Source organism: Rhinatrema bivittatum, chromosome 1 (genome assembly GCF_901001135.1).
Source record: "Rhinatrema bivittatum chromosome 1, aRhiBiv1.1, whole genome shotgun sequence".
Lineage (NCBI taxonomy): Eukaryota > Metazoa > Chordata > Amphibia > Gymnophiona > Rhinatrematidae > Rhinatrema > Rhinatrema bivittatum.
The window spans coordinates 291,507,514-291,527,064 of record NC_042615.1 but is presented as its reverse complement, the minus strand read 5'-3'; the positions used below and the strand labels follow the sequence as shown (position 1 = coordinate 291,527,064).

The following is a 19,551-nucleotide window of genomic DNA, read 5'->3' as shown; positions in this document are numbered from 1 at the left end:
TGTCCAGGTTGCAGGTCCTCATCTTCAATTAACATCATATCTCACCAACTACAGGGACCCTATTTTTAAAGCGTGTTTTCCCAAGGAACAGTGAGAAAAAAAGCCTTTTAGAACAGCGTCTCCTGTTATTTTCAAAGGTTGTATGCATTTGGTGATGAACGACCATGAACATGGCCAGCACACTTGCGGTAAGTAGATTCCCAGAGATTTTGCTGGATACATAAAATGTATCCCAAATAACTATTGTAATTCTACCCTTCTTATCTTAACAAATAATTCTTATTATATGTGCACTCAGACCACAACAAATGACATGAATATTATAAAGACCTTCATATTATTCAGGGCTAGACCATCACAGAGCTCACAGAGCAACTGTCACGTTGCCTGCCCATTCAATATAATCTTCGGTCCTATATTTCTCATTTTTACAAAAATTTGTGATTGATCATATTACTGAACATCTGTGAGGAGGCAACAGGGAGGCCAAACTAAATCAGAGGGAGCAATTTTGGATGTACCATTTAAATACTGTAGAACATAGTATGCAGAAATAGAATGATATTATACACTGATGTGATCGCGCCAGTGATTAATGTGATAGAGATTGTGTTTTTGCAATAACAGAGTTATGACTATTGATAAAGCTTTGTGGTTTGAGTTTTGAAATGTATTTATATGATTGGTTGCAGAAAAGTTTAAATCCCGAGAAGAATACAAACTTCAGCCACTCAAATTGTAGCAACTTTGATGATGTCAGACGCTGCTGAACCAGAGGATGATCCCCTGAGGAAGAAAGCGCATCTTCTGAAATCCAGAACATGTAGGGTGCTTTAAGATGGTCAGCGAGTGATGCCAACAATAAGATAAGAAAGAGCATGTGGCTTGAGCAATAAGATTAGGTAATTAAAGATAAGTAAAATCAATACATCATTTTTTAAATGCAAAAGAAAAATGTCTATAAAAATGAGAAATATAGGACCGATGATTATATTGAATAGGCACAGCAACATGACAGTTGCTCTAGCGATGGTCTAGCCCTGACTTTGAAGGTCCTTATAATATTCATATCATTTGTTCGAGGTGTGAGTGCGTGTATAATAAGAATTATTATTTATTAAGGTAAGAAGGGTGGAATTACAACAATTATTTGGGGTTCTTCGGTGTTTTCTATTGTGGACTGTGGGGAGTTTGGGAATTTTACATAAAATGTAATGCCATATCTATGCTGACTACAGAGTTGAAATTAACTTGATGATTTTGGTAGCCACTCTGGGTGCAGATACAGCCCACTTCTTAGGAAAAGCATTTGCTATTTGGGCAAGCAGGAACTTGTCCACCAATATTCATTAGATAGCATAAAAATCAAGGACCTCAAACACTACCTGTAACACCCAGCAGTAGCAAATACTGAAAGTCTAGGTGCTGTAACTACCATCATTATTTTAGGGACTTTTAGTGGTATATTAGACTGAATATTACAGGTCATGTTTATAGCCAAGGATATCTGTTATTACGGTTCTCACTTAATTTTCCTGTAAATGAGTTTGAAATGTATTCCTTTTTGAGATTCATGCAAAAAGCGTGCAGAAAAATTACACCAATCACGCCTGCACTATACTGGGCATTCAGTAGAGGAGGCAGCCCTGGTGAGGCAGCTTGCCAGTGCAATACACAATGAGTTACAAGGTGATATTATAGCCTGAGAGCATGCCCAAAAAAACCCACCAAAAAACAGACAAGTTTATTGGTGAGAGCCAGAAGGTTTGGCCAGCTGTTCCATAACCGCATTCTCTCCCTGTGCAGCTACTCTGTGTAGCTATTCTGCATGATTAACTTAAACTAACCTATTATCATGTATTAGGTTTTGCCTTACATAATCAATGCTAGTTTACAAAACATGTCCATTCATTGGCAGACCTGCAAAATGGATGACTTGCTACGATTGATGCCAGAGGAGTGCATGGGAAAACAAGTATTGTCATGCTATGTCGTACCTACCTAGGCATAATGCTACGGACAGCAATTTGAAAAAAGAAGGAGATAGGAGAGATGTAAGGGGATAGAATAAGGTTAACAAATGAAAGTCACAATTTTTTCCATTAACAGACATGGATTCTCTCTTTATAATTCATAAATAACAGAGAAGAAAAATGTCACAAACACTGACACCACCCCCCTTTTTCTTTGGATTGTTAATGTTGGTGGCGTTTTAAATACATCGATTTGATCAGTGATATTGTTTATACAATGACGGTCTCTTAGGACACATACAGGCCGATACAGTAAAGCGCGGCCGCGATTACCCCGTTTCTAACCCGCTTTGTACCCGCAATTTGGCCGCGTAAGTCCAACCCGCAATTCACTATCCTTTTTAAACCCTTCCTTACCGCTTCTTTAAATCAACGGGTAACCCTTTCCGCCCACGGCATGTATATGATATGTAAACAATAGGATTAGCTATTCTCTCCCATACAGTAACATGCGCCCTGATTCTCGCTTTTTTAACCTGCAGTTTTGCCGCATATTTAACCTAATTTACCGCCTACCCTTACCCCTGCGTTAGTGTGGAGCGTCAGGCAAGCCGAGACGAAATTTCACGGACAAACTTTCCCCCAGCCCCCGCTCACCTACCCTGGCCGCGTCCATGGGTGCTGATCTCCTGCGCTGACAGCTCCGGAGCAGCCCCAGTCAGCCCCGCTTCACTGCCTGACCCCCTCACTCCCCGGGACAAGACCAAAGTGAATCGGGCAAACTTTCCCCCAGCCACCGCGTCCAGCCAGGCGCTCAGGTCACAGCGTGTGACGTCCGAGGCCACTGCGTGCGCTCATTACCTTTTAGAGAATAGGAATCCTGGGAGCCATGGGGAGCGCCCGATCCGCCCCGGGCTGCTGAAGCTGCTCTCGCCGCCGGCTGTCCCCGGGAGGAGGGGAGAGAGGACTGGGGCTGCTCCGGAGCTGTCAGCGCGGGAGATCGGCACCCATGGTCGCGGCCAGGGCAGGTGAGCGGGGGCTGGGGGAAAGTTTGCCCGATTCACTTTGGTCTAGTCCCGGGGAGTGAGGGGGTCAGGCAGCCCTTCTCCTGTATCCACTTCCTGGTACCTGTCACTTCAAATGTCATTTGAAATGACTTTTGAAATGACAGGTACCAGCGCACCCAGGATACTGTATAAGCGCTGTATAGCACCTATACAGTAAAATGGATTGCGCTTCATGGACGCGGCTTGCATTTGCATGCCATTTAAATACTGTATCGAGCGGTATGTCATCCGAACTGTGCATGTGGCAAACGCGGGTGCGCCCGGCACTGCCGCACTCTTTCTACCGCGTCCTTACTGAATCGGCCTGTAAGAATTATAATTCTAAATGGGGGTTATAGCCCAGCATTCAATGCTGCTTCCTTCCTGGATCGATAGGAGAAACATATAAACGTTGATGTATGTGGGACGGATGAGGTGAAAAAGGGGGAATTGTCATCTTCATAAAAATCTGTTGTACTTCTGCTTAAAATTCAATAAAGATGATATTTTAAAAATTTCTGGGTTTCAATTCCTTTCCTTGTAAAATGGTGGCACATGACACACGCAGACAGCAAGAAATCCAGTGTTAAGGACTGGATTTATTCTCTGGGACATACATAATAGCTAGCTGTAAGATAATGGGCTCAGTCTTGTTGACTGACAGTGAGATTAGTTATACCCTTAATATAATTAACTATCATCGCCATTAAAGAAAAATGGCTACAGATTTCACTGGAACATGATAGCACTGTGGCTATATTTGCTAGTGACTGTCATTTTATCCAGTGGATGGGCATTATATGTTTGCAGGCCAAGCAGCTGGCTTTGACTTCATGTAATCAAAAGAGTAAAGCCAACAGCAAGAGTTCACAAAGAATGCCCCCATGTATCACTAATAACTGTGAAGCTCCGGTAAAAAAAAGTGTGAAACACTTTTACAGAGACCGACAAGAAGGACCCATAATGGGGTTTTGTGGTAATGGCAATGGCAATATTTATTTTAGGATACTGCTTTTCAGTAGATTTCAAAACGGTTTACAATAAAATTAAATAGTTAAATAATTACCTTTGAAGAGTAACAATCCAAACAACTTTGGCTATGTTTTTAAAGGAAAATCAACAAAGAAGCCCAAAATTTGGAACTCCAGCAACCCTTCAAATACACAAGAATATTCAGTGGAGTATGGTCAACTGGTCATATATTTCAACCATTCGTAAAAATGTCAAAATATTAATTAGTACTTCAAGTTGTAGGACCAACGCTGAGACAGCTTGTAACATCGACCTACATATGGGATTAAAATTTAAAAAGGAACGATTTACAGTGAGTGATATGACTTTTGTCAAGATCTATCTTTCCTGAGCTAGGTTAAGTAATAATTAAGCCCTCTGAAGCAGATGACCATTGAAACATGAATTCATGTCGGGGTTTGGTTTAATACAGGACTCATAAGATAAGTATTCCTTTAATTTATATATGCTCATGTAATCATATGTGGCTTTGGGGTAGATTTTCAAAGGGATATGCGCGTAACCCCCAAACCCCCCCCCCTGCACACCGAGCCTATTTTGCATAGGCTCGGTGGCGCGCACAAGCCGCGGGACGCGCGTAAGTCCCGGGGCTTGAAAAAATGGGCGTTCCAGGGGTGGGGCGCCTGCCCAGGGGTGTTCTGGGGACAGGACAGAGGCCTCTGGAACAGCCACCGGGCCGGGGGATGGAGAGCCGGCGTGCGCAAGTTACGCCTGTCCGGAGGCAGGCGTAACTTCTTCGATAAAGGTCAGGGGGGTTTTTACTTAGGGCTGGGGGATGGGTTAGATAGGGGAAGGGAGGGGAAGGTGCAGGACGGCGGAAGGAAAATTCCCTCCGAGGCGGCTCCGATTTCGGAGCGGCCTTGGAGGGAACGGAGGAAGGCTGCTCGGTTCGGCGCGCACAAGTTGCACAATTGTGCACCCTCTTGCGCGCGCCGACCCTGGATTTTATAACATGCATGCGGCTGCGTGCACATGTTATAAAATCAGGCGTAGATTTGTTCGCGCCGGTTGCACGAACAAATCTACGCCCGCGCGCATGTTATAAAATCTGGCTCTTTGGGTCTTTGAGAGTTACATAAGTTAATCGTTCACTTCCTTTTAGATGGGTTTCAAATTGCGCCCATTTTTTATTTTTAAAATGTCTTTAAAATCTTTTCAAAAAATAATACATTAAAATTGACTCAAGTTAAAGAGCAGTTTCGATGTTACAAGCTGTCTCATGGTCTGTCCTACAAGTTTAATTACTAATTAATCTTTAGACATTTTTAGGGATGGTTGAAATATATTACCAGTTGACCATACTCCACTGAAAATTATATTTTTAAAGGAAGACGACAGCAATGCCCAATTGCACCAATGTTGTTATGCAAAGCAATGCTGCATTATTAACCATTACTACTTGATGGTGTCAGTAAACCTCAAAGGACTGTGCAGGCAATAGCATGCAGACTTAAAGCTTTGGGTCTTCATTTGCAATAAACAAAATGGCTGTATCTTTAATTTCCCTGAAACATTTTTTTTTTTTTGCACCAGCCAAGCAGATGAAAAAAAAAGGTTTTTTCTATATATGAAGATAAATTTGGTGCCAAAGGGCACCAGTGTACGGTCTATGCTAGTCACTAGTGCTGGTACATGTATCTTTTAGTCTTCCAAACCTAGTAAAGGCAGAAAAGTTGTGGGTAAATACCTGTCTGAGCGTCCTCCCTCTAAGCTGTACCTGAGGTAGCTCATACCATCCAGGAAATGACTGCTGGGCAGAGAGTCATCCCCCAGCTCCTTCAGGTCCTCTGGTCTAAGATACTCTCCTCCATCTCCTGTCATTGTATCATCTCCTTGGTGCAAGGGCAATTAAAAAAAAAAAGGATGACTATTAATTTATCCATCAGGCCCAAAATTGTTTGCAAAATGAAAGCAGGCTCAATGACATTGTAATCCTGAAGCAACAAGGTCATATGTAAAGAACAGATATCAGGAAACAGCAGCAGGTAAATAATGTGTACAATAATTAGTGTTTATATAGTCTATGGAGACCTAGTCTTATATTCCACTACACTGACCTCATCCTGAATGATACATTTTCGTGTTTTTCTCCTTTCCATTTTTAAAATTTTACTTTTTGATTTTATTACTGTACAAGACAAGGCTTAAATTCAGCTGAAGCTATTCAGAGCTCAGCTTCAGTAAACAGTTTTAAACAAATGCAGGCCCCACAAGCGAACATTTCCAGATTTCATGGACTGGCTGCGCTGATCTCACAATACACAAGATCAGTACAGCTGGCCCGCAAGCTCTGCAAATGGTCACCTATGGAGCCAGCACTGTCTGGGTGGCCAGCAGGACTGCACTGGAAGGAATGTGTGTGGTTGAGGGAGAAGCCTGGATATACAGGAACGCCCCATCCCCTAAAGCAGCAACATTGCAGGATTGTAGGACCACCTCAAGAGAAGAAACAAGATTGTGGCATGCACCCCCTCTTGGAAGCAGCAGGATTGTGCATGGGACACCATCCTCCACCCTGGAGGTATGATTTCATGTATATGTGTGTGTGTGTGTGTGCGCTAGTGAGGGAGGGGTGGCGGGAGGCCTCCATGATATAGTTGAGGAGAATTTAAGCCCTGATATGAGATATTATATTATACTCTGCATACATTACTGTATATGGATACAAGGGTTTCAAATGTAAAGAAAAACATGGCTGTGCTTCCAAGGAAGCAGGAAAGCATTTGTAGGATAACCCCCACCTTCCCCTAGAGTCACTTTCACACTCCTGGGGAGCATTTGAGTGGCTCTGCCAGGGTGGGGAAATTCTCAAAATCTTCAGGTACCATGAGCTGGGGGGCAGGACCACCTGCAAGGCCCAGACTGGGCTGAGGACAGTCTCACAAAAAATCAAGTTGTGCTCCAATAAATATAAAGTTAATTTTAAAATCAAAAACATCAGAAGGAAAAACAGGTTCAAATCACTATTTCCATAGTGAATTTACTGGTCATATTAATCAAATCAGAAAAAAATCACAGACAACTCTCTTTATTCCCCAGAACTTCTGTGGCACCAGGTTTAATACACAAGATCTTCCTCAAATTCTCTTCTCAGGATTTCTTTATTCCAATTCTTCCACACCCGAGTCTCTTCAATACAATTTCTTTCTGACCCCAATCTGCACACTACACACTATTCGGCTACCAGGCGGATGTGGTTCCTCAGTCACCACTGGAATTTCTCCCAGACACCACTCGCTTTTGGGTCCTGTTGAACTCCACACAGCTTCCCACATTTACTTCAATCGCCTCTGGCACCAGTCTCCTTCTTTCACCTCCTCTCCTCCTTCCCTGAAGGCCTGTGGAAGCCCCTCCAACTCCAAACAGCTTCAGCACTTCTCAGACACAACCGCCTCAGGAAATGGTAGCACCACTGGGTATAGCGCCTGCTGCCTCTCCTTTGGCTTGAACACTCCAGGAACTCTTACCATGAGACCCCTTCCTCAGCGACCCCCAACCCTTTCTAGAGACGAGGACACTTCTTTTTATACCCATTCTAATACCTTCCGCCCGCTGGATTGAGTCACTGTGAGTCACTGTGCCATTGATTCACTGGCATGCTCCTCCATTCACTTCACCTGACCCAGTGACACTGGAAATGTCCACATTACAACACACAGCGTAACCTTTTAACCTCCCAGTAACACTGAACCCAGTGGTGAATGAATAATACTATCATGCCATCTAGTGGCCCTAATGCACAGTTGTTTCAGAGTTAAGAAAGGGGAATTCATTCTCCCTCCTGTTTAAGCGTTGGTTTTAGGTGTTCTACCTTGAAGGCTAAAGCAAACTGATAGTCCTTCAATCTGAAGTGCACTGAGCCATGCCCAGTAAAGCGCTGCCAATTTTGTAATTGGAGACTCACCAGTCTTGCTCTTTTCTGTGACACACTTGTTGTAATCAAAAAAACAATTCAATGAGAGGTTTCTGTATGTCACTGATCACACCCTGTAACTGCCAATGTTTTTCTTGATACATCCACAAATACCACACAGGTTTAAGAAAAAATACACTGTTTCACAATGGATTCTGCCTTCATGTCACATTTATTTATTTATGTATTTATTTAAGGGATTTTATATACCGCGGCACGTTTAGAACATCACCTCAGTTCACAATGAAACATGATGTAGCAACAGGCTTTACATAAAACAATATAAACATAATAAATGGAAGCAGGAGTAAGATAAATAATCTTGGATAGGGGGGGAGGGGGGTAACAAAACTTAAAACTAAATAACTAAACCATGAATGCATCAAGCGCATGGCACCGATACAGTTGAGAATAGATGCGGATAAGCATACAAACAGCTGTTAAGCATACAGACAGTTGAGCATCAGTGCAGATGGGTATAAGTACCAATGAGCATGTAGATATATGAGTATATATAAGCATGAATAAGCATAATAACCGAAGAGCATAGATATAAATGAGAATATATAAACATAAATGAACACAAGTACAGAAGGGCATAAATAATATATATGAACATAAATGCAGTTGAGGATATATACAGAACTATGAGGGTATAAGTGTAGTGTTGTGCAATGGGAAGGGGGAGATTGAAGAGGAGGAGGAATTGTAAGGGAAAAAGTCTTGTGAGAGACTGTGAATATGGGAATTATGAGAGAGCGTCTGAGGGTGGGTAAAGTAGAGAAATGATCAGGAGTATGCCTGTTTGCAGAGCCAGGTCTTGAGGTTTTGTTTGAATTTCCTGTGGCATGATTCCTGGCGAAGACGTGGGGGCATTTTGTTCCATTGGGCTATTCCTGCAATAGTGAGAGAGCGTTCTCTTGTGGATATAAGTTTGTATGTTTTGGGTGAAGGAGTAATGAGTTTCGCCTGATGATGCGTTCTGGTAGGTCTGTTCGGGTTGCTGAAGATGAATTGCTCAGAGAACCATTGCATATTGTGATTGTGCATGGACTTGTGTATAAGTGTAATGGTTTTATAAATTATCCTGTATGGAATTGGAAGCCAGTGTAGGAACTGGAGAGCCGGGGTAATATGTTCGTGACGATGGGTGTTGGTGAGTAGGTGGGCGGCGGCATTTTGTAGCATCTGCAGTGGTTGTATTGAGTTTTTTGGGAGGCCTAGGAGGATCGCATTACAGTAGTCGAGTTTGGACAGGATAGTAGCTTGGAGTACTGTGCGAAAGTCATAGGGGTGTAAGAGGGGTTTGAGTCTTTTAAGAGTGTAGAGTTTGAAGAAGCCATTTTTGATGGTGGAGGAGATGAACGTTTTCAGATTGAGCTAACTGTATACATCACAAAACATATAAACATCGCTTCCCCAGCCATCATCCTCGGGGATTTGAACCTCCATGTCGACCGCAGCCCCCCCCCCCCCTCCCCCTCATGCGAATCCATACTGACCTCACTAAACGGACTAGGCTTTTACCAGTCTATCACCAGCTCCACACATAAGGCAGGGCACACGCTTGACCTTATCTTCACCAACTCCCTTATCCAACCGGACCCCCCTCAATGTACTCCCATCCCCTGGTCCGACCACTTCCGCATTGATACCAGATGCACCATAAGAAGCACCCATCACACCATACCCAACAAGAAAACCATTAACTTTCGAAAACCGTGTAATACGGAAGAACTCATCGCAGCCCTCTCCGAAGAACTCCCCAAGTTAGACCTTACTGATGCCAATACCACCATCTCCTCTTGGACTCATCTCACCAACACTGTAGCAGACAAATTATGCCCCACACAATGCAAAGTAATCAACCCCGCCAATAACAAAAAGAAACCTTGGTACACCCCTGAACTCAGAACCATGAAAACTGAACTCAGAAAACTTGAAAAAAGATGGCGCAAAGAACAACTCCCTGCCTTACAATCGAAATTCCGATCCTTACTCCACACCTATCGTAAAGCAACGGACAAAGCCAAAAAAGACTTCTACTCTCAAAGAATTCACCAGTTCCAATTCAACTCCCGAGCCCTCTTTCAATACGTATCCAACCTTATTACCTCCTCCCCCCCAACACTCTTCCCGACAACGATGAACAGTCCAAATGTGAAAAACTGGCCTTATTCTTCTGCACCAAAATTGAAACCCTCATGACACGCTTCACTTCCCCCCCCCCAGCACCCAACAACCCCCTCACACTCACCAACATTCCCCCCACAACTTCCACATATAACATACTTTCGCACAAATCCTCTGAATCTGCAAACACCACAAACCCCATGTATAACAGACTCTTGCACAAATCTTCTGAATCTGCTAACACCACAACTACCCTTACCTCATTCGAGTATACTTCCCCTTTAGAAATAGAATCCACGGTCAAAAAAATCAAACCTGTAGTGCATCCATCAGACACTATCCCTACGAAGACACTCCTCACCATACCCAATATAATAGCAAAACCCATAGCCAACATCATTAACAAATCCATTTCCCTTGGCTTGGTTCCAATGCAACTCAAAAAGGCCATTGTAAAACCTATCCTCAAAAAACCTGAACTTGATCCCTCGGAACCTGCTAACTATTGCCCGGTATCTAACCTCCCCTTCCTATCAAAAATTCTGGAAAAAATCATCAACCGGCAGCTGACCGACTACCTTCATGAACATCACATTCTATTCCCATTGCAATATGGGTTTCGTAAACACCATAGCACCGAAACCCTCCTTATCTCCCTCTCTGAATGCATACTCAAAGCCCTAGACAAAGGACAATCCTATATACTTGCTCTATTAGATATTTCAGCCGCATTTGACACTGTCAACCACAACACCCTCCTAAAGCGCCTTAAAGAAATTGGCATCTCTGGTACCCCCCCCTATGGTTCCAATCATACCTTAAAGATAGGTATTACAGTGTAAAAATCGGACACTATGAATCAAAACCTATCAGACTATCACAAGGAGTGCCACAAGGCTCCTCACTCTCCTCCACACTATTTAACATTTATCTCCTCCCTCTCTGTCAACTACTCTCCAAACTTGGTCTCCCACACTTCATCTACGCTGATGATGTGCAGCTCCTCATCCCCATTACAGACTCAATCATGAATACCTTAAAAATTTGGAACTCAGCCCTCACTGACATTAATGAACTCCTCTCAGACAACTTCCTGGCTCTTAACACTACCAAAGCCGAGCTTCTCATCATATCACCCCACAACATCTCCTTCCACATCCCATTGTCCCACTCACAATCCCCCCCTTACACCACCTCTCAACAAGTACGCAGCCTCGGCGTAAATATTGACAACCTGTTTTTTTGTGTATGTTAAATGTTTTAGTGAGTGTTCTCTAAAGATTTTGTGTGAATTTTAGTACACAAGTCCTATAACATTTATCCATGGGCTATGAAAAGGGAACAAATAATGGAAAATATGGAATAAGTTGTATTTACAGTCATTTGATATACCATTTAATAAATGCCTTGTTTATATACTTACAGATTTTTTATTACTGCTTTCTTTTAGATATCAACAGCTGTTCTTTTAAAGTCTTTTGTACAATACGGAAATTCTATTCTTCTATATTGCGAAAAACATTATAAAACCTATCATCACCTTTGCAGTATGTCCATGATACACCACAGTGCTTGTAAAAGCTGACTGAGTCATAAGCACTTTTGCATCTGTTTTGAGAAGTTCTGAGCTGCATACCTTAGTGAATATCTGAAGGAATTCAAACTGTTTTTTAACTCTGGTTGCCAAAGATATTTGGGCCAACTATAAAGCTATCCAATTCTGTTCTGCAGAGATTTCTTCTTATGCATGATGTAAGATAATGACTGAAGGCCCCCTTTTGTCTGCTATTCTTTCCTACTGCAATTCAGCATACCTTACTTAACTTCCAGTTAACTTTTCTTGCACTCCCATCAGTAAGCAACCTATGTACTAGTAGGTGTAAACATCAATAACTGAAATAAATGTATGCTAAGATGGCTGTTAGCCAACACCCACATAATTACACCAAAAATTACACATTACACCTTCGGTAATTCTTGCATGCATGTTAGCATTATTGTAGCTTCCCAGCTGGTAATACTAACATCCATGCAAATGAGGGCATAACTAAAATTATTATTATGCCCTTATTAGGTATTAGTACAGCTTTAATTTCTGCAAGAAATAATACAGCCTTCCAAATGTGGGACTTTTAACTACTTCTCAGAAGTTGTAGTTAACAAGGTCCATGTTAGGAGGATTAGTGCTTATCAGGCCTTATGGCCCAAGCCATCCTCTTTGCCACCCCCAGGAAAAATTGGACCTCCAGGCCAAAACCCAGCAACCCTGTGACCTTAAAATGGGCTTCTGAGCCCTGGTACCTTATACCCTCAACCCCAAGCTAAAGATGGGTCTCTGAGGCAATTCTACCCCCACCCCATTAACCACTCTGAACTGAAAATCAGCCTCCAGATCCACAGACCACCTAATCCCATGCACCCACAAATAAACATCTCAAATCTTCACAAGCAGGAAGAAACTGGTTTCCCTCTAGCCAGCAGTGGCACCAAATCCAAAATGATGCTGCTGAAATGGTGCTCCATATATCAAAGCATATGAAGCACTGTGAAGGTTTGGGATGCTTTTTTGGAGATGAGTGGGATCTGAGGTTGGGTGAGTGTATGGGTGCTCAGATGCTCATTTTTACTTCTGAAAAAGAGAGCTAGAGAGCATGAGGTTTCAGGCCAAGAAGCACATTTTGAGTCTGTGGGATTTTTTCCAACTTACTCACTGCATGATAAGTACCGCTCCACTTATTGAACTGTTGTAGATACCAACTCAATTCCTAATTATCTCATTTGAATGTCTATTACCATATTTATATGAGATAAATTTTATTGTGGTTGCAATAATCTCATTTATCGCATTTTAAGTGTGATAAATGGCAAGTACCTTTGGTGAGGGTTTTTTTGCATGCTAAACAGTGTATCACACTTTAGTAGATCTACTCCCCATTTTTTTGTTTATGTTTGAATATATTGTTTTTAATTCACAACAATTTTTTAAAATATAATTTGAATAATATTAACTTGTCTAGGAGGATACTACTACCAAATTGTACACAAGAACATAAGATATGCCATTCTGGGTCAGAGTAAGGGTCCATCAAGCCCAGTATCCTGTTTCCAACAGTGGCCAATCCAAGTCACAAGTACCTGGCTAGTACCCAAACATTAAAAAGATCCCAAGCTACTAATGCTGGTAACAAGTAGTGGCTATTCATTATTGATTAATAGCAGTATATGGACTTCTCCTCCAGGAACTTATCCAAACCTTTTTTAAACCGAGCTATACTAATTTCCTTAATCACATCATCTGGTAATGAATTCCAGAGCTTAATTGTGCATTGAGTGAAAAAGAATTTTCTCTGATTTGTTTTAAATGTGCTACTTGTTAACTTCATGGAGATCCCACCATGTCCTTCTATTATCTGAAAGAGTAAATAACCAATTTACATTTACCTGTTCAAGACCTTTCATGATTTTGTAGACCTCTATCTTATCCCACCTCAGGTATCTCTTCTCCAAGTTGAACAGTCCTATCCTCTTTAGTCTTTCCTCATAGGGGAGCTATTTTATCCCCTTTATCATTTTGGTTGCCCTTCTCTGTACCTTCTCCAGTGCAACTATATCTTTTTTGAGATGCAGCAACCAGTATTCAAGGTGTGGTCTCACCGTAGAGTGATACAGAGGCATTATGACATTCACTGTTTTATTCGCCATTTCCTTCTTAATAGTTCCTAACATTCTATTTGCTTTTTTGACTGCTGCAGCACACTGAGCCGACAATTTCAATGTATTATCCACTATGACGCCTAGATCTCTTTCCTGGGTGGTAACTCCTACTATGGAACCTAACATTGTGTAACAATATAGTTCACCTATACAACATAATTTTAGTATTAGCAACATATATACACTAAATATTTTGTGACTTCTTCAGTTGAATCCTTCCAGATGTATAAATTTTAATATTACACTAGTACAAACATTTGTCCCACTAGTTGCAGTCAGAAGATCTCTTAGAGGAATCTACAATTCAACTTTATCTACCCCCACCTTGCATTTCCCATTAAAAAAAATCTTTACCCAGTGCTTTTTTTCTGGAAAAAATGTGCCATTACTCACACACTTGGGGGTAGGATGGAAAGCGGCTACCATCCAGGGTCCCAACCCCTGCAACTGGCTGCAGAGCCTATGAAATGACAGCTCTGCAAATATTACACCCAACCTTTCGAAGAACAATACAACTCCCCTATTGGGAAACTGGAACAGGCCGGACTGCTACAGATCACTATACAGAAACTACAAACTAGTATCGGCATAGGCAACTCTGATCCTGGCGTGCCACAACCAGGTCAGGTTTTCAGGATATCCACAATGAATATGCATGAGGTATATTTGCATGAACTTCCATCTTAAGCAAATATATATCATGCACATTCATTATGAATATCCTGAAAATCAGACCTGGTTGTGGCACTCCAGGACCAGAGTTGCTTACCCTTGCACTAGCAGAATACCTCACCTTGATCACACATACGGAACATATACAGACTCTCACCAAATACTAGGGATGTGAATCGTTTTTTGACGATTTAAAATATCGTCCGATATATTTTAAATCGTCAAAAATAGTTAGAAGCGCGATACAATAGGAATTCCCCCGATTTATCATCAAAATTCGTAAATCGGGAGAAGGGGGAGGGGAAGGGGGAGGGCGGAAAAACCGGCACACTAAAACAACCCTAAAACCCACCCCAACCCTTTAAAATAAATCCCCCACCCTCCCGAACCCCCCCAAAATGCCTTAAATTACCTGGGGTCCAGAGCGGGGGTCCCGGTGTGATCTTTTACTCTCGGGCCTGCGGTGCATTGTAGAAATGGCGCCGGCCATACGCTGTATGGCCGGCGCCATTTTGCCATACGGCAAAACGATTCGAGTTTAGGAGGTCGTTCCCGGACCCCCGCTGGACTTTTGGCAAGTCTTGTGGGGGTCAGGAGGCCCCCCCAAGCTGGCCAAAAGTCCCTGGGGGTCCAGCGGGGGTCCGGGAGCGATCTCCTACGCTCCTGACGTCGGGGGACAAAAAAACAAAATGGTGCCGGCGCTACCTTTGCCCTGCTGTCATATGACAGGGCAAAGGTAGCGCCGGCGCCATTTCTACAACGCACCGGAGGCCCGAGAGTAAAAGATCACACCGGGACCCTCCCTCTGGACCCCAGGTAATTTAAGGCATTTGGGGGGGGGGGGGGGTTCGGGAGGGTGAGGGATTTATTTTAAAGGGTCGGGGTGGGTTTTAGGGATGCTTTAGTGTGCCGGTTTTCCCGCCCTCCCCCGATTTACACGATATTTTAAAAAACAAAACAGCAACGATAAGATTCCCTCCCCCCCCAGCCGAAATCGATCGTTAAGACGATCGATCACACGATTCACATCTCTACCAAATACAGAATCAGTGACTACAAATTTGAAATAAAAATGTGCTGAGAAAAACTGAACTGGAAACCCAAAAAAGTCAGACTGCTTGCAGTGCAACATTGGAGAAACAGAAACAGTAGTGCATTTCTTTCAGTACTATGCAAAATACAAAGATACCAGACATGCTGCACATTCCCATTTCCACAGCTGACATATCTGAATCACTAAACCAAAAGGAAAAGGATTTTTTTTCTATCTTTGTTGTCTGAACATTTTGGACTCTACCATAACACCCCGTAACAACGAGGGGGACTCAACAGTTCCAATAAAGATCACCTCCTACACACATACACCCACATACAAATGGACGATGATGGAGGCTCCGTGGCCCAGCATAAGATAGTCCTGGGGGAATTCTGTTCACAAGAATTTAAAATTCTGCAAAATTCTGAATACTTATCAGTTAAAAAAATGGCGCGGGCCATCCATTGCTCCTACCATGTGACAGGGGCCAACCAATGGTAAGGGCAAAGGGCCATTGGCACCATTTTGATTAGTGGCAGCCAATGGCCCGAGAGGGGGAGATCGCTCCCGGGACTCCCGCTGGACCACCAGGGAATTTCGGCAAGTTTTGGGGGGGGGGGTTCGGGAGGGTGTGGGGGTGCAATTAATTAAATTTGAAGGGTTGGGGTGGGTTTAGGGTTGTTTATTTAATGTGCCCTTTCTCCCCCCAAAAACCGATAAGAAAACCATACGAAATTTTGTGGGTTTTCCTAACATTTCATCGGCCCGAACCGCAACAAAATAGGAACTATCGTCTCTATTTCCTATTTTGTCGCAAACAAATGCACATCTCTAATAGTTACACAATGTTAGGTTCCATATTTGGAGCTATCACCCAAGAAAGAGATCTAGGCGTCATAGTGGATAACACATTGAAATTATCGGTTCAGTGTGCTGCGGCAGTCAAAAAAGCAAACAGAATGTTGGGAATTATTAGAAAGGGAATGGTGAATAAAAAGAAAATGCTATGCTAAGGCTTGTGAACCCTTGGGCCGACAGGAGGATGGTATACCTTGCGGAAGATCCGTAGTTTCTCTCGTCAGGTGGCGAGGCAGAGTAGAAGAGGAGACCAGCTGACCCTCAGCACTGGAGACGGAGGCGACTGCGGAGGCAGATGAAGAGACGAGAAGAGGAGCTGTGTCTTCACCCCTGGAAGTCTGCGGTCCCCCCAGGAGGAGCCCGTAGGGAGCCAGACCGCTGGGACTTAGGTGGGCCTTAGAGAGGCCAAGGTATCGGTGCAAGGGCTGCCTGGAGCTTCACCCTGGAAGTCCGCGATCCCCCCTGAAGGAGCCCATAGGGACCTGGACTGCTGGGACTTAAGCAGGCCCTTGGAGATGGTAGTCCAGAAGGAGTCCAAGGTCAAGTGCCAGAGGGTCGTCGCTTACCAGTCCGAAGTCACACACCGAGGGATCACCACTTGCCAGTCCTAAGTAACACACCAGAGAATCACCGTAAGCCAATCCGAAGTCAGGAACCGGGAACACCAAGACGTAACAGGAACAAGGATCCAAAGCTCAAGGAACTCACCAAAGCAAGCAGACTAGACAGCACTGGAGGACGTTGCCAAGTCACTGAATGAGCAGAGGAAGCCTCCCTTTATACTTCCCTTGCTCAAGCTGATCAGGAACAGGTGAAGCTGGTTAAAGGGATCAGGTCCTTTTAAATCTGTGAAGGACGCGCGGCCTCGCGCCAAAGGATGGCGGCGGCCATCTTTGATTTCCCCCGTGGAGGAGAGACGCCGCTGGATGCCGCGAGGGGGGAGCAGGAACGGCTCCCTTTGCAGTGAACAGCACTGATGGCCGCGCCGGAGCGACGGCCCGAGTCAGTACCCTCCCCCGGGGCTCCCGCGGTGGGGAAGCGCCACTGGCAAGGTAGGGGGCCGCGGTTGTGATCTGCCACGGCCGCGGAATACAACAGGAAAATGTCATAAGGCCTCTGTATCGTTCAATAGTGAGACCGCACCTTGAATACTGTGTACAATTCTGGTCGCCGCATCTCAAAAAAGATATAATTGCGATGGAGAAGGTACAGAGAAGGGCGACCAAAATGATAAAGGGAATGGAACAGCTCCCTATGACGAAAGACTAAAGAGGTTAGGACTTTTCAGCTTGGAGAAGAGACGGCTGAGGGGGATATGATAAAGGTGTTTAAAATCAAGAGAGGTCTAGAATGGGTAAATGTGAATCGGTTATTTACTCTTTCGGATAATAGAAAGACTAGGGTGCATTCCATGAAGTCAGCATGTGGCACATTTAAAACTAATTGGAGAAAGTTCTTTTTCACTCAGTTGACTTAGAAAATAGCCGCTGCTATTACTAGCAACTGTAACATGGAATAGACTTAGTTTTCAGGTACTTGCCAAGTTCTTATGGCCTGGATTGGCCACTGTTGGAAACAGGATGCTGGGCTTGATGGACCCTTGTCCATCACAGTATGGCATGTTCTTATGTTCTTAATACAAAAAAAGTTATTACTCAAAGATGCAGAATTTTAAATATTTTGAGCAGAATTCCCCTAGAAGTACAATGTAAGAGTGGTCCTTCCACCTCTCTCCTTTTCCACCCACCTCACTCCCTCTGCCCTTTCCCTCTCCCCCTCTTATGGTTCTCTCTATCTCTCACCTCCCTTCTCCCAGCAAGCAGGCTGAATCCCCTTTCTCTTTCTATGGAGGATTAGTATGAGTTCTCTTGTCTCCCCCACTTTCCTCCCCAAGTCACTTTTCCATGCAGAAGAGAGGATAAGGGAAAGGGAACGGAAACGGAGCCAGAACCGGATGCATGGTTTTTTTTTTTTTGTTGTTGGGTTTTTTTTTTTTGGGGGGGGGGGGGGCGCAACAGGGCAATTTAAGCAGATGGAGGAAATGGTGCTAGTATTCAGTACCCTCTAAAAAAAAAATAAACCCTTGCTTCCTCCCAACAATATAATACCACTGGAAGCAGTCCTTAGTGAAACTAATCACCTCTGCCTACTCTTCCATAAATTCTTTATTAGGTCTCACCATCTCACTGACCCCAGATATAGTTCTGTTTTTCCTTCTCACCCTGGTAAATATGGCATTAACATACATCAAAATGGCGCCATCCACTGGGGTGAATGCGCCAGAGTTAACTCCGGTGCGACTCTATCGCACGGCATCACTTTAAAGAAGAAAGAAGAGGAGGGCATTGATAGAGCTGCAAGGCTTGGGCTCCAGGCCAGGCCCCAGCATCAGGCCTGGGTCCAAGCTGAGGCCCCGGCATCAGGACCTGGCTTCTGGGTTGGGCTGCAATGTTGGGCCTGGGCCCAGGCTCTGGTCTAGGCTGAGGCGTTGGCCTTGTGTAGACTGAGACCAAGGTCACAGTGATCTATCGCGGCCTCAGCCTAGGCCCAGGCTGAATCTAGGCCTCACCAGAATTTTTCCAGGTGGGAGGGATAGGTTGTGGGGATGGGATGGGAGGCCCCAATTTCTTTTTTTTTGGGCTTTTTTTTTTTTGTTTGTTTGATTCATTTTTTTTACATGAATGCAACGAATCAAACATTCCACAAACCAAAATTTGTGGGCAAAAAGCCTCCAGAAAATTAACCGAAAAGCAATAACACATTTTTTTTATCCCTGCACTCCTCTAGTGTCTACATTCAATGTTTACAAAATAGCATAAATATGACTACAAGCTACTTATGCACATATATGTTAATTTTGCATGCCTGACTCCTTTGACAATTTACTGAATAGGTTGTTGGCACAACACACTGCTTCACATTTTTTCATGTTATATTTTGACTCAGCAGTCTCCTGCAGTTCATTTGGAACCAGGGATAGGATCTTGATACCATAAGCTTTCATTTGCAACTAAGCTAACATTTTCCCATCCTATTTTATATCCTAAACCAGTGTATCTAGTCTAGTCATTGCAGCAATGGTCCTAGGCTGTGGGCTCCTTCTGGAACTCTGAAAACATGGACCCTAAATCTGGCCACTAGGGTGTGACTCTTGAGCGATGACCACAATTCTCT

General features: G+C 43.6%; 1 protein-coding gene across 1 annotated transcript in view; it reads right to left on the bottom strand.

Moving 5' to 3' along the window:
- Positions 1-19,551, bottom strand: part of ANK2 (ankyrin 2) — a 573,506-nt gene that overhangs the window by 199,979 nt on the left and 353,976 nt on the right. The window contains 2 exon segments of the mRNA XM_029608082.1: positions 2,002-2,013; positions 5,739-5,883. Coding sequence (XP_029463942.1) covers positions 2,002-2,013; positions 5,739-5,883 — 157 coding nt within the window.